Genomic DNA, 16181 nt, shown 5'->3' with positions numbered 1-16181 from the left:
AACGGAGAAGCAACTTCTTTACCCAGAAAGTGGTGAGAATGTGGAGCTCATAAGCATGCAGGAAGATTGACCAGATTACACAATATGTTTAAAGGAAGGCTATGTAAGTACATAGGGGAGAGTGGCAAAGAAGGTTACATTGAGAAATAAGGAAACAGAAGAGGAAGCTTCTACGGAGCATAAATTCTAGAACTGAACTGTTGAGGTCTTCTTTTCTGAGCTGGTCATTGTATGTAATTTCATGCTGCATTGAACAAGTCAAGAGCACAAAGAGGTTGGAAGAAAATGGGGCTGGAGGGTGGGCAATAATATGACTAGACGATTAGATCTAGTCCACTCCGCATTTTAATATCATGCATTTTCTACTGATTCTTATATTTATGTGTTTGTACTATTTGTAGTTAAATGGCAAAATCTGCTTTATTTTGTAAAGCCAAGCAGCTTGGAGTACTGGTGCTTCTCTGTGGCAAAAACTCAGAAGGGAAGCTGAGTCATGTGTAATAATTCAAGTAAATACCCCAGGGAAACATCTAGGTGACATCTGACCTCAGTATTCAGAAATGTGGCTTATCCTGTTCATCACAATTTGACTGCAATCACTCCATCTGTCAGGACCCTTGCTTGTTGCTGCCACTTATCAAGCCTTGATTATGGTTTAACAAGCAGGATCTGAGAAAGCATGTGGAACATTGCTACTTTAATCATATTTACTGGGTTATTATAGAAGATTCGAATTACAGCGTGATGCTGCTTTTAAATGTGGACACAGATTTAAAATGGATAAATTCAAGTAAATATGTAACAAAAAACAAACGAGAAGTTTTTTAAACATAGTTAGATGGTGTATGCAGATAGATTCATTGAGATATACAGCAAAGAATCAGACCTTTCAGTCCAACTTGTCCATGCTGACCAGATATCCTAAATAAATCTAGTCCCATTTGCCAGCATTTGACCCATATCCCTCTAAACCTATTTTATACACATCCAGATACTCTCTAAATGTTGTAATTGTACCAGTCTCCACCACTTCTTCTAGCAGTTCATTCCATACACACATCACCATCTGCATGTAAACATTGCCCCTCAGGTGCCTTTTAAATCTTTCCCCTTTCAGCCTAAACTTAACCCCTCTAGTTTTGAACTTCCCCACCTGGGGTAAAGACCTTGTCTATTTACACTATCCATACCCTTCATGATTTTATAAACCTCTTTATGGTTACCCCTCATCTTTCTGCACTCCTGGGAAAAAAAAACAGTTTATTCAGCCTCTTTCCATCGTTCAAACCCTCCAACCTTGGCAACATGCTTGCAAATCTTTTCCAAACCCTTTCAAGTTTTACAAATCCTTCCTATATAAAGGAGACCAGAATTGCATGCAGTATTCCAGTAGTGGCTAACTAATGTCCTTTACTGCTGCAACATGACCTCCCAACTCCTTTACTCAATGCACTGACCAATAAAGGAAAGCATACCAAATGTCTTCTTCACTATCATATCTACCTGTAACTTACTTTCAAGGAACTACTCCACACTCTAAGGTCTCATTGTTCAGCAAAACTTCCCAGGACCTTACCATTAAATATGTAAGTCCTGCTTTGATTTGCCTTCCCAAAATGCAGCACCTCACATTTATCTAAATTAAACTCCATCTGCCATTCATCAGAATTTATTGGCCCATCTAATCAAGATCCTGTTGTAATCTGAGGTAACCTTCTCAGCTGTCTACTACATGTTCCAATTTTAGTGTCATCTGCAAACTTATTATCCATACCTCCTATGTTCACATCCAAATGGTTTATATAAATGACGAAAAACAGTCGACGCAGCAGCAATCCTTGTGGCACACCACTGGTCAGAGGCTTCCGGTCTGATAAGCAACCCTCCATCACCACCCTCTGTCTTCTACCTTCAAGCCAGTTCTGTATCCAAATAGTCAGTTCTTCTTCTATTCCATGTGATCTAACATTGCTAACCAGTCCACCATGAGGAACCTTGTCAAACGCCTTAGTGAAGTCTATACAGATCATGTCCACTGCTCTGCCCTCATCAATCCTCTTTGTTACTGCTTCAAAAAATTCAATCAAGAAAGTGAGATACAAGTTCCCATGCACAAAGCCATGTCAACCATAACTAATCAGTCCTTGCCTTTCCAAATACATGTCCCTCAGGATTCCCTCCAGCAATTTGCCCACCATCGATGTCAGGCACACTGGTCTATAATTCTGTGGCTTTTCCTTTTCACCTTTCTCAAACAGTAGCAGCACATTAGCCAACCTCCAGTCTTCTTCCACCTCACCTGTAGCTATTGATAATACAAATATCTCAGCAAAGGGCCCAACAATCTTTTCCCTAGCTTCCCACATAATTCTGGGGTACACTTGATAAGGTCCTGGGGATTTATCCACCTTAATGCATTTTAAGACATCAAAATTTTTCAAGACGTTGCTATTTATTTCCCCATGTTTTCTATCTTCCATGTCCTTCTCCTTAGTAAACACTGATGAAAAATATTCATTTAGTTTCTCCCCCATCTCCTGTGGTTCTACACACAGATGGTCTTGCTGATCTTTAAGGGGCCATCTTCTCTCCCTAGTTACTCTTTTGTCTTTAATGTACTTACAAAAACCCTTTGGATTCTCCTTAATTCTGTTTGCCAAAACTATCTCATATTCCCTTTTTGCCCTCCCGATTGCCCTCTTAAATATACTCCTACTGCATTTATACTCTTCTGGTCAATCACTTGATTACTGCTGTTCAGACCTGACATATGCTTCCTTACTGTTCTTGACCAAAACCTCAATTTCTCTTGCCATCCAGTATTCCCCACACCAATAACCTCATCCTTCACCTTAACAGGAACATACTGTCGCTGGACTCTCGTTATCTCATTTTTGGAAGGTCCCCACTTTCTCATTTTCCCTTTCTCTAATTTGGAACTTTAACTTTTAGATCCAATCTATTCTTGTTCATACTACTTTAAAACTAATATAATAATGGCCACTGGCCCCACTGACACCTCAGTCACTTGCCCTGGCTAATTTCCCAAGAGTAGGTCAAGTTTTGCACCTTCTCTAATAGATACATCCACATATTGAATCAGAAAATTTTCTTCTACACACTTAATAAATTCCTCTCCATCTACATCCTTAACACTATGGCAGTCCCAGGCTATGTTTGGAAAGTTAAAATCCCTACCGTAACCATCTTATTATTCTTAGAGATAACTGAGATCTCCATACAAATTTGTTTCTCAATTTCCCGCTGACTATTGAGGGGGTCTATATTACAAACTCAGTAAGGTGATCATCCCTTTCTTATTTCTCAGTTCCACCTAAATAACTTCCCTGGAAATACTCCCAGGAATATCAGCCCTAATACACAGCAGTAATGCTATCCCTTATCAAAAATACCAGTCCTCCTCCTCTCTTGCCCCCCTTTCTATCCTTCCTATAGCATTTGTATCGTGGAACATTAAGCTGCCAGTCCTGTCCATTCCTGAGCCACATCTCTGTAATTGCTATATGATATCCCAGTCCCATATTCTTAACCATGCCCTAAGTTCTTGTGTCTTACCTGTTAGGTCTTTTACATTGAAATAAATGCAATTTAATTTATCAGTCCTATCTTGTTCTCTACTTTGTTCCTGTCTGCCCTGTCTGTTTGACTTACTTTTCTTCCCAACTGGTCACTTTCCTCACTATCTCCCTGAGTGTCACCTCAGCCTTTATTAGTTCAAATCCTCCGGAGCAGCTCTAGCAAATCTCCCTGCCCGGTATATTAGTCCCCTTCCAATTTAGGTGCAATCCGACCTTCTTATATAGGTTTCTTCTACCCAGAGGGCATTCCAATGATCCAAAAATGTGAATCCTTCTCTCCTGCACCAGCTCCTCAGCCATGCATTCATCTGTTCCAGCCTCCTATTCCTAACCTCACTAGCTTATAGCACTGTGAGTAATCCAGATATTACTACCCTCAATTATCTACAATTTAAATTCCTGCCTACCTTTCTAAATTCCCTCATCAGAAACTCATGCTTCTCACTTCCAATGACCTCCTGCTGGTCCCACTCCTCTGTGAGAATATTCTGCACCCTTCTTGAGAGATCTTTGATCCTGGATCCAGGGAGGCAACACACCATTCTGATGTCTTGCTGTTGGCCAGAGAATTGTATTGTTGTGCCTCTAACTAATGGCTCCCCTATCACAATTGATTGCTTGGAACCTGGCATACTCCATGTTACATTAGAGCCAGTCTGGATACCAGAAATCTGTTGGTTCTACATTCCCCTAAGAGTCCATCACCCCCTACATTTTTCAAAACAGCATACTTGTTTGAGACGGGTATAGCCACAGAAGACTCCTGCAATACCTAACTCTCTCTCTTACCTTTCCTGGAGGTCAAGCATTACCTGACTGTATCTTCAGTTTATCTTCCTCCCTGCAACTGCCATCTTGGTCATTGCCTCTAACTGCCGCTTCAACTAATCTAAGCGATCTGATAGGATTCACAACCAAACACACTTCCTGTAGATATAATCATCAATAACATGGAAACTCTCCCTAATCTCCCACATTCAACAAGAAGAGCACAACATTCTATCTTTGCATCTTAAAAATCTACAGACCTAGAAAATATCTCAGTCTTACTGCTCCAGGGTAGCTTAGTACCTATGTTTTTATATTTTTAAAGATTAATCTAGAGACAGATCTCAATAACAACATATAATATAAAAAAAACCCACTCCATTCACTATTGTAGATTTACAAAAGAAAACCAGCAAGGTTACACTTTTAAAAATCACTTAGCTACTCTCCCGCTGTGAGCTCCGACGCACAAGTTTCTCCAAGGTAAGCTGTGAATTTCGCTGTTGGTTTTGTTTTAGAATGAACTTCGATATCAAGAGATACTTGAAAACAGACAGAAAATGCAGGAGCTGTGCTGATTACGACTGGGTCAGATAGCAGTGTAGGTTTGTCTATCTTCCTCCTTTCTAAAGTACTGTTATTTTGATTTTGTTTTCCCAAAGTTCCAAAAACAATGGAACAGTTTATAAAACTGCTCCTAGAATACGAGGAAAACAGCTCCAATACCGAAAATACCTCAAAAAAAAGAGCAACTCCGCCAATCACAATTTTCTGCCATCCTCCATTTCGGATTACTCAGAATCCTTTTCATAAGGTCCCTTTTAACATGTTATAGATAGACAGCCGATGCTTTAAGGGAGTTTGGAAAAGTTTAAAGACTAAATCAAATTGAAACATTTCTTCAATTCTACCATCAGGGGAATGAAAGTAATTTTCTTAAAAAATAAAGACATTCCATTCGATTAAATACTGTAAATACCACAGCTTTTTACAGGTCGTTGTACTATAACGCGCATTTCATTAATGCAAATTCGCTATAACATGAATGATGAATCGGACACGCTGTTTCTCAAGCACAAAAATTTAAACTGTGTATTAGTTATAACGCAATTGGTTTAAATGGTGGGGCCCCATTGGTTTAAATGGTGGGGCTGTTACATAGTTTTCTTATAACACGGGATCGCATGAAAAGGTAACTACTGCGTTATGGCAGAATCAACTGTATTTCCTTTATGTTTGAACTGTAGACTAAAAAAATGTTTTACAGCTATTAAACCAAGGCGACAATGCAAACATATGGTTTCAAATTTAAAAACAATGATTACTGGATCACATTATGTATTTTACACAATGCTATGCTCTTCTGAAATCGTAACAGCAAATAAGCAGATACTACCATGCCAAGGGGTTCTGAACTAAGGGAGATAGTTGCCTGGCAACAATGCTCTGATTGGCTACCGAGCAGATGACCATGCCTGATGTGGCACTGGTACAGCAGAGAGCCAAAGTTCGCAAAGATAGAGCATCAAAAAATCTTGGTTTCTGTCTCTCTAACGTGCAAATTCTAGGAAGTCTTCAATAACAGCTAGCTATCTTCCACTCACCTTTCTTTGCAAGCTTCTTGTTGATGGAGGAATTACATACCTTTAAAAATGGAGAAAGGGTGAATTCTCAACCAATGTGTAAAAGAGTCTTCACGTGTAACATTCTTTTGTCAACAGCAAAGAAATTTTAAAAAGAGAAGAAACTGAGAAAAACAACTCATCAAGTTATGTGGTCCAGAGTCATATAACATGGAAACAGACCCTTCAGTCCAACTCATCTGTGTCAACCAGACATTCCAATTTGATCCAGTCCCATTTTCCAACTTTTGGCCCATATCTCTCAAACTCTTTCTATTCATACACCTATCCAGATGCCTTTTAAATATTGAAATTGTACCCACCTTCACCACTTCCTCTGGCAGCTAGATTCCATTAACACACCATCCTCGGCATGAAAAAGCTTTCCTTTTCTTTCCCTTCACACCTTGAATCTATGTCCCCTAGTTTTGGACTCACCCTGGGAAAAAGACCTTGGCTATTCACCCTGTCCATTCCCTTCGTGATTTTGTAAACCTCTGTAAGGTCATGCCTGAGCATCCAATGATCGAGGAGAAAAGCCCCAGGCTACTGTTGAACTTTCAACTTTATTCCAATATTTTTCTAATCTATACTAAGAAGAGCTTCACTGATGAACTTTTAACTATATTTCTTTATTTTTCTACTTTGCACCTAAAATTTTGCACAGAGGTACCTTTGTAATAATATGGCGCTGGGAATGAAAATATCATATACTTTTCACTGTTCTCCTGTATCCCTGTATTTGAGTACACATGATAATAAAATCTAATTCTAATTCTAAATTACACTTTTCAATGTGGAAGGTGACTTATTAAATTATAGAAAATGGCACCAATTGATTAATATGATGATTAAGTGACAGCAAAGCCCTGAGATTCAAGAACCTTTTTTTCCCTGAAGCACAAATCATGAGTGATCCACAATTGCCAAAACAAGGAAGAATAATTTTGACCAGTAATCAGATATAAATTACAGACCAGAGGCAGCATAACTTCCATGACCACTGAAAGACTTTTGCTGAAAAAAAGATATGTTGCTGACATTTTTCATCTTGCATTCATCCAGAACCAATGCAAGAATGTCAAATTTTAAATGACCACACAATGCATAATAAAGGAGGAAAAGCTACTACTTATAAATTGGTGTGACCATTTGAAATTTGGAACTCTTGCACTGTTCCTGATGGGTACAAAGGAAAGCTTTAACGAGTCCTTTATTTCAACAATGTTCGGGTTCTGTATCATCAAATGTCAGATTGAATGACTATTGTGTTTTTAGTGCTTGGTATTATAACTTACTGTTTTCTTTCAGCTAAATACTGGAATTCCCCTGTGTGTGAATTTCCTTGAACTCTAAAGTAGATAGTCTACATTTTTCTTTTGAGATAAATATTTAATGTTGGCCACGTGCTTGTTGCACATGCTCATGCTAAGTGGTTTTTTTTCAATTCAGTCATGGGATCACCGTCTAGGCCAACAATTATTGCTCATCCCCAGAAGGAGGCTAGGGGTAAACCACGTTGCTGTAGACCTTGAGTTTTATATAGGTCAGACCAGGTAAGGATGGCAGTTTACTTTTCTTTAAAGGGCATGAATGAACCAAATTGTTTTTTTTAAATTAACTGTATTAAATGCTCATAATTAGACTAACATTTTGATTCAGGTTTTTGTGAAAATTTAAAATGTCAACCAATTCCATGGTGTAATTTTTGCATATGTCCCTAGAACATTAGGGTCTGACTCTGGATCGTAAGTCCAGTTACATTACCGCTGCATCATCACCTCCCCGAGTGTTTGCAATGTGATTTATCAGATAAATTCTTTGCTCAGACTTTGCTGTGTGTGTGTGTGTGTGTGTGTGACAGAGAGAGACATTTAGTAAAGCAGCAGACTTGTGTCACTTCTGCACCTCCTTCAAGTTCATTTATGTCACCTGCATAGAAAAGCACCAACACCCTTTTTAACAATGTAGTGCTCAGCTATATGCTAAGATATCTAGTATCTAACGGTCCTGAGCTGCTCTGGTTATCTTAACAACAGCAATTTCTACATATATAGCATCTATAATGTAACAAAATGCCTCAAGCCGGTTCACAGGAATGTGATAAAACAAAGTACCACGCTGAGTACATGTGAACAGATATAAGATAAGTTGACCAAAATCTTGGTCAGAAATACATATTAATAAGATTCTTTACAAAGGAAAGTTGGGTCATGGAGTGGAGAGGTAATGGGAGGGCATTCCAAAGCTTAGTGTCTAGGAACCTGAATACACCTCGAAGGAATCAAATGTGGAAACACAAATGGGAACAGCTTTAGGAGGTGACATGTGCAAGGACTTTGGAGAGCAAAGAGAGCTCGGAGACAGAGGTGGTCACTTGAAAGGAGGGTGGGTTGAGGGGTTTTGTTTGGGAGGTGGTGTGATGCGAACTGATTCAAAAGACAGAAAAAAGAAAACACTTGACGAGAAAGAACCATTTATAATCTAGCTACCATGGATACCAGGAGGTTATTGAATGATTAGTCATTCAGTACATTGGATTAAGAGAGCAAAACATACACAAAGATGGTATAAAAGTAAGTTATTCAAAGTGCATAAGGAAGCTACAAAGGGATATTGATGGCAATGGGGTCTTACGAGAAATGTTTGGAAAGACCTGGCTTGTATCCATTGGAGCTTAGAGGGGTAAGAGGTGCCTTGATTGAAGCATGTAAGATCCTGAGGGGGCTTGGCAGGATGGATGTGGACTGGATGTTTACTCTTTTGGGAGAATCTTGAACCTGGGTCACTGTTGAAAAATGAATGTGTTACTCACTGTAGACTGATTTCTTTCTGATGGAGTCACAAATCTTTTGAACTCCCTTCCTCAAAAGATGGTAGGAGAGTCTTTGAATATTTTTAAGGCAAAGGTCAATCCATTCTTGATAAGTAAGTGGAATGTGGAGTTAATAGACTGACTTTATCTTTATGCAGAGAAGGCAAGGGTTGATTGGCCAACTCCTACTTCTAAATCATATTTCAGGGCTGAGTACAGTGTATCCTCTGAACCCTTTATATCCAGGTACCCATCCAGATGCCTTTTGAATGTTGTAATTGTGCCAGCCTTCACTGCTTGCTCTGCCAGCTCATTCCATACACCACCACGCTCTGCATGACAAAGGTCACCCTTTAGGTCCCTTTGAATCTTTGTCCTCTCACCTAGATATGTCATTTTGTTTAAACAACGTTGCTTGATGTGCATTGATCTTTTTCTTTCATTGGATGACTTGAAACTACTTTCATTTGCAGCGGGATATATTGGTCAAGTAGCCAATATTGATAGCAGGCGAGTGAAAACAGAAAATGCAAGAAATTCTTGGGATATCTGGCAGTGTCTGTATCAGGAAGAGCAGAGTCAGCGTTTCAGGTCATTGACCTTTTATTAGAACCAGGGCTGTTTTGACTTGGTTGTGTATTGAACCTTTAGCCCTGAGCCTTTACTGGATAATGGAAGTCAAAACAGCACTGCCAAATGCCTAACAGTAATCCTCCCTGACTTGAACAGTTTTCAGCTCGAATACTGAGTGCTGATGTGCTAACAGGGTCTAGAATAGCTGGCTCTGAGGAGCTAGTAATCGGCAATGAGGGATCTGTCCTTTCACACAAAAACATGTTCAATATTCATAAGAAATTGATAGAAATATACAGTTGACTGATTTGACAAGAATTATTATAATAAGAATTATTATTATACAAGAATTATTATTGAGTAATAAGCATTTGGCAAACAGACAAAGTCTTTTCCCTGGGGCAGGAGAGTCCAGAACTAGAGGGCATTGGTTCAAGGTGAGATGGGAAAGATTTAAAAGGGACCTAAGGGGCATTTTCACACAGAGGGTGATGCATGTATGGAATGAGCTGTCAGAGAAAGTGATGGAGGCTGGTAGAATTACAATATTTAAAAGGCATCTGGATGGGTATATGAATAGAAAGATTTTAGAGGGATATGGACCAAATGCTGGCAAATGGAACGAGATTAATTTAGGGTATCTGGTCAGCGTGGACGAGTTGGACCGAAGGGTCTGTTTACATCTCTACGGTTCTCTGATCATTGACAAGATGAGCTCAGAGGGGAGCAATAGGGTGATGGGAGAGAAACGGGGATGAAAGTTTAGAGGAAGTTTGAACGGGGAGGCTAAGTGGAAAGGAGGGATTGTGCAGGGGCAGTTGTTTGTGGCAAAGAAGCTCAGGAGCTTCCCACATTTAATATCAGGTGCGAGGATAGGAAATACCGGACAGTGATGATTAGAAAACAGACGTGGATGGAGGGGTAGTTATGCTTGGATTGTGGTATAGTGAACATTACGGGAAGTGGAAGAGCCCATAGTGTATAAATGACAATCGAGTTAAACAGGAATAATTATCCCTGAAAGTTAAACGGACATTGCAAAAGTCAATGCCTCGACGACCCAGAGAGTGTGTTTTTGAGAGCAAAAAAAAAGTCTGTCCTTCAACATTTCTCATAAAGTTAACAACAGCGCCACCAATTTCTCGGGAAATCGCCACAAAAGCCTATTGCAAAGACACACGCTGTGCCAACAAGAAAATTACATGTTTTGGCTTCAGCGGGCAGAACTTTTAAAACCGCAAGTATTCGGCGGAGAGACCAGCAAATCCTCACGGTGATAGCTCGCTCATAGGAAGAGATTGACTCGTTCATTCCCAACTATTTAACACACCAGCCATTTCACAAATGACCTCGGGGGTAAGGGCTGGATTCTGCCTTCATTACATCCTGACAGTTTTAGGGGCAGGGGAGTTCGGAACCGCATAAGTTGTGTTAAATACTTTGCTACAGCCCAAAACATTGATGTTGCTTGAATGAATGAAAATCCAATAAAAATATGCTTGAATGAATAAAAATAAAAATCCAAACTATTTAAGGGCTGAGAAAACTTTCCAACTGGTAACGTTATCGTGACCTTGGTTCGGGAATAATTTTCACCATGATCAAGGCTGACAGCAATTCAGCAGAAGCTATTAACAAAGTTTAAAATGAATATTCCAGCGGTATGCATGTATTTCTTCAGTGTTACCGTCATCCACGACTTGCTCCAGAGTTTTGGTTGCCCCCCCCCCCAATTGTGACAGCAAAATCACGATTTCTTCCTCCCAAACCAAACTCGGGCATTGTGTACCTTCCTGTTCTCACTTCTATTCCCAAATCACCGATAACGATTGATGTTTTCCCAGAATTCGCAGTTTTTAAACACATTCCCTTTCTGATCATGGAATGCACAGGTCACGGTCTGATTTCCAATGCAAAACCCTTATTAAATGGTAACTTGTTGGGTTTTGTTTTATTTGACCATCTTGGTTTCGTTGCGGGAACTTGGGTTTTCAAGTCGCTCGTGGTGTTTGCAAACAGGAAATTGTGCAACTATGTTTGAAAACCCACTGAGACACAATTTAAAAATACTGTGCAAATCCAGATAGTTTGCAACGACTTGAGCAAAACAGTAACTGAAACGCCTGTTTTAGAAACTGGGTCTAGCATTTGCTTTTGATATGAGCTATCTCACATGCCACAAATGACATTTGCGGCACTAGCAAATTTGGCTACGACAAATGAGGCGCAGAGGAGGATTTGCATTGAAAAACATGTGGAAAAAAAACACGGCTTGGGGTGTGGTGGTGCATGGTTTCATAACGTGAAGCATAAAATTCCGTTGGTTTTATGACCCACCTGCCCTATATATCAAAAATATGAAAAAATGGTGCTGGAGAAACCCAGAGGGAGAGAGAAAAAACGCCCAATTTGCTTATACATTCGAAAAGGTCGACTTAAAACTTTTTTTTTAAATTACAACATTTGAAAAAAGTGATAAAGGAAAGTAAATGGGGTGTCTCCGCGGGGAAGTAAGTACATTTTTATAGGGAGAATACTCATTGTTCTTCCTAGGGTCGTATGAAGGTGTGGGCAAATGTTGACAGACGTGGGAGAGAGGATCTGTTCGAGTGTTCAGTCCGCAGTGAAAGTTTGGCCAAGTTCACTTCACTCGCATGAAGTTTGCAAAATTGGCACCGGGACAAGTAACTCCTTTGAATCAGTTGCATCACAAAGTCCCAGCCCTTTTTTTTTGTTTTAACCCACTTCCTTCCGTAGTGCAATCCGTCCTGGACTATTTAAATCAGAGTCTGGCTGGCTGCGGGACAGTGTTGGAAGAAGTGGTTTCTGGAGCAGCGCAGTAGCAGAGAGTGGAGACAATGTTGTTGCTGCTGTGCCTCTGCCTGAGCGCCGGGCTGCACGGCGGGCTGGTGCACGGAGTGCTGAGCCCGCAGCCCGCGGTGCAGGAGCCCACCCCCAGCGTCTGCGTCGCCACCGTCTGCTACAGCCTGCAGCGGCAGCGCAGGAAGTTCAACATGGCCCGCAAACTCTGCAAGAACGGCGAGGGAGAGGCGATGACCGTCGGCTCCACCGTGGCCGCCGAAGCCATCGCCGTGCTGCTGGGCTCCGGCGGCGAGGTGGGGGGCGAGCGCCCCCGCTGGACGGGAGGAGGAACCGAGAGCCCCGCCGCGGGAGGGGGCGAGCGCCCCCGCTGGACGGGAGGAGGAACCGAGAGCCCCGCCGCCGGAGGGGGCGAGCGCCCCCGCTGGACGGGAGGAGGAACCGAGAGCCCCGCCGCGGGATGGGGCGAGCGCCCCCGCTGGACGGGAGGAGGAACCGAGAGCCCCGCCGCGGGAGGGGGCGAGCGCCCCCGCTGGACGGGAGGAGGAGTGAAGGAGAACTTCTGGGTCGGCCTGCAGCTGCACCGCAAGGCCTGCCCTAGCAACGAGAGCCTGCTGCGGGGCTACCGCTGGGTGGACGGCGAGGCCGCCGCCAACTACAGCCAGTGGGGCGCGACGACGGAGGAGTGCGGCCCCCGCTGCGTGACGGTGTCCGCCGGCGGCGCCTGGGAGGAGCGGCCGTGCAACCAGAAGGCGGACGGGGTGCTGTGCGAGTACCGGTACCCGGGCAGCTGCGGGCGCCTGAGGGCCGGCGGCAACGCCACCGTGGTCTACCGCACCCCGTTCGGCGCCGACGGCCGCCACCTGTCCGAGCTGCCCGCCGGCACCCGAGCGCAGGTGGCGCCCTGGGGCCTGGAGTTCACCTGCCGCCCGGGGGAGGCGGGCGAGCCGCGCGGGGCCTGGCGGGGGCCTCGGGCCTCGGCGCCCTGGGCCTGCCAGGTGGAGAACGGCGGCTGCCAGCACACGTGCCTCGGCGATGCGGGGCCCGGCGGCGGCGGCCCGCGGTGCGGCTGCCCGGCCGGCTCCACCCTGGGCGCGGACAACACCAGTTGCCAGGCCTTCGACCCGTGCCGGGAGGCGAGGTGCGAGCACCGCTGCATCGTGCAGGGCGGCACCCCGTACTGCCTGTGCTGGGACGGCTACACCCTGGGCGAGGACAGCAAGAGCTGCACCGACGTGGACGAGTGCCAGCAGAGACCGTGCGAGCAGCTCTGCGTGAACACCCCGGGCAACTTCAGCTGCCAGTGCTTCCCCGGCTACTGGCTGGGCGGGGACAACAAGTGTCAGGATGTTAACGAGTGTGAGACCATCAACTCCTGTGCCCAACGCTGTGCCAACACTCTGGGAAGTTACAAATGCAGCTGCAATCCAGGCTACCACCCAGACCCCGACGATAGTCGAGAATGTGTGTTCTATTGCGAGGAACAAACAGACCCCTGTGCTGCCCGCTGCATTGGAGTGAACTGCTACTGCCCCGTGGGTTATATCTATAATGACCTGCTCAACATTTGCCATGATATCGATGAGTGTGAGGCCGGTGCTTGCGACATGACTTGCGCCAACACCCCTGGCAGCTTCAAATGTGACTGCAAAGAGGGCTTCGTGCTTCAGGAGGACGGTGTTACTTGCGACATCGAAGGCTCCGGCAGTGGCAGTACCCTACTGTCCACCACCATCTCGCCCCATGTCGTCCAACCAGGCCAGGCTGGGGTCTCACTCGTCGTGGTTTTGGCCTCCATTTTCGCTATCGCCGTCTTGACTCTGGTGTTTGCTGGCTTGGCTCACCACCTGCTGACCAAACGGGGCAAGTGGAAAGCCTCTGCCGCCTACAAACCAACTAACGTAGACATGGACCTCTGTCAAGTCACCTCTCTGGATGAGCAAAAGCAGCAGCTTCAGAGCACAGAGATATCAGGTGTGGCCACCTGAAGAGCTGAACTTTAAATTGGAAGAACAAACTGTTATGATTATATTGGGGTGGGGGAATTAACAAAAACAAACTAATTTGAGTTTAGAACAATGCGAAGCTGGGGAGTGTGTGAACATTCCTGTGTTTCCTAAAAAGAATAGCTTCACCCAACATTCCTCATGGATACTCTTGGCCAAAGATCACAATAAGGTACCTACGTGAGCTACAACCATAACGACGAAGCTGGGCTAATTTGCAGAAGCCAGCTTCTGACTCTAGACTGCATTTTCTCCTAGTTGACAGCTCTTGTTACAAGTTTAAGGGCAGTCAGGATAAACTAAATCAAGAACTAAGGAAACGCCATTGTACTAAGAATTATATCAACTAGTCCATTTCAAGAAGAAAGGTCTGCAGGCTTAGAATGGCAGATGAATTGTTTTGGAATTGTAATCATCTGTCCAAATTGGGTGAGATCTACCTGCAGAAATTAAAGAAAGCATGTAGCTGCCATACAATGGCTGAGCCAAAGATCAAGATGGCCAGTTGAAGTCAAACTAAGTCAGGTGATGTTTACCGAAGCAGTTCTGAGGGGGGACTATTAAGAATGATCCTGTTAAATAAGAGTAGGGACTGAGTTGCACTATTGGCGATTTGAGTGAAAGGACTGGATATCAGAATTTAATTCAGTGGTTCTCTTACTGGAATATGTGGAGTGCTGGGTGTTCACAGGGACCTGCCGAGGGGTGGCAATGCCAGGCTGACCCACTGGTAATTGCCTAGACTGAGATTGTCCCAGTAAGTGAGTGAGCAGTGGTTGGAGGCAATATCAGTCTACGCTCTCACCACCACTCTTGGTGCTCCAGCTGTCTGACTAATTCGCTAATGCATTATCTGTGTCTGTGCTGTTTCTCCGTCACGGCCTATGCTCCCTGGTTACGCCCGCTCCCTCGGCACCTTTTCTTCCTCTAGGCTTATGCTCTTGCTATCTGACTACCTCACAAATTTGTTTTCTGTGCTCCCGCACCCTCTGTGCCCTCTTGTGCTTTTTCCATTCTCCTATTCTCCTTTTTCTTCTGTGCTCTGCAATCTGCACACTCCTGCTGTCACTGCAGTGTACACTTGCTTCATTCCTGTGCTTCCCCATTGCTTCTGCTGACTCCCCTGCTTTGTACTGATTTCTGTGCTCTGTTCTCATCAGTCATTTTCATAATGCACACCTCCCATTCTCTTTGGCTTCCTGTTGGGAGTAAACAGTACCTTCACTGACAATCAGGCACACCATCTAACTGATATTCATGAGCAAATAGCTGTTTTCTTTTTAAAAAGTCTTGTAAATCTCTCTTTCTATGAAGCACCTCAATTTTAAAGTATTGTAGAGATGTGGATGATTTAGTAGTCCTTCTGAAAACAGGTATTTCAACAAATAAAATTGGGAACCACTGTTTTAATCAACAAGATATTTTTCAATGTTGTCCGCTAAAGATTAGTTATCTGAACTTATCATCCAAATGACATGAAATTCATTTGTTTGTGTGAAATCACATATGTCACCATTCAGGCATTACTTTAAACTTACGTTTTCCAGTTGCTAATTGCATGTTTTTATGAAGGGAATGAGAAGATGAAAACTTGTATATTTATATTTATTACATTTTTAAAATATCTGTATACTCATTTAAAATGTTTTTTCACATTTGTATGCTAATTGTCAGGATACAGAAACTGAACATGTCTTTTTTTTTGGACTGAATTAAAATGCATACTATTTTAAAAATAAAGATGTTTGAAGTCATTTTTTTTGGAAACAAAAACCTTTTCTTGATTTTTTTTTCAATTGTGAAATCTAGAATATTTCCAGGTCTGCAGAAAAATTGCTAAATGCTGAAGTATGTGGCATTCTGCCAAGTGTTTCAACACTTTGTACATTTGGATTACATTGATACCTTCTTCATAGACAAAGTCAGTAACCTCCTGTGTTTTCATGCTGTAGAATATTAAAAATAATAGGAAAACCAA

The 16181-nt window shown here is 43.1% G+C and overlaps 1 protein-coding gene across 1 annotated transcript in view; it reads left to right on the top strand.

Moving 5' to 3' along the window:
* The window catches only part of LOC132819590 (uncharacterized), a 38093-nt gene extending 22150 nt beyond the window's left edge, over positions 1-15943 (top strand). The window contains exon 2 of the mRNA XM_060831161.1: positions 12224-15943. Within this exon, the coding sequence (XP_060687144.1) occupies positions 12224-14185 (1962 nt within the window). The 3' untranslated portion in view covers positions 14186-15943. The remainder of the gene's footprint in view (positions 1-12223) is intronic.
* Positions 15944-16181: the final 238 nt, after the last annotated feature.

Source organism: Hemiscyllium ocellatum, chromosome 10 (assembly GCF_020745735.1).
Source record: "Hemiscyllium ocellatum isolate sHemOce1 chromosome 10, sHemOce1.pat.X.cur, whole genome shotgun sequence".
Classification (NCBI taxonomy): domain Eukaryota; kingdom Metazoa; phylum Chordata; class Chondrichthyes; order Orectolobiformes; family Hemiscylliidae; genus Hemiscyllium; species Hemiscyllium ocellatum.
The sequence above is the reverse complement of the archived record's forward strand: the minus strand, read 5'-3'. Positions and strand labels throughout refer to the sequence as shown.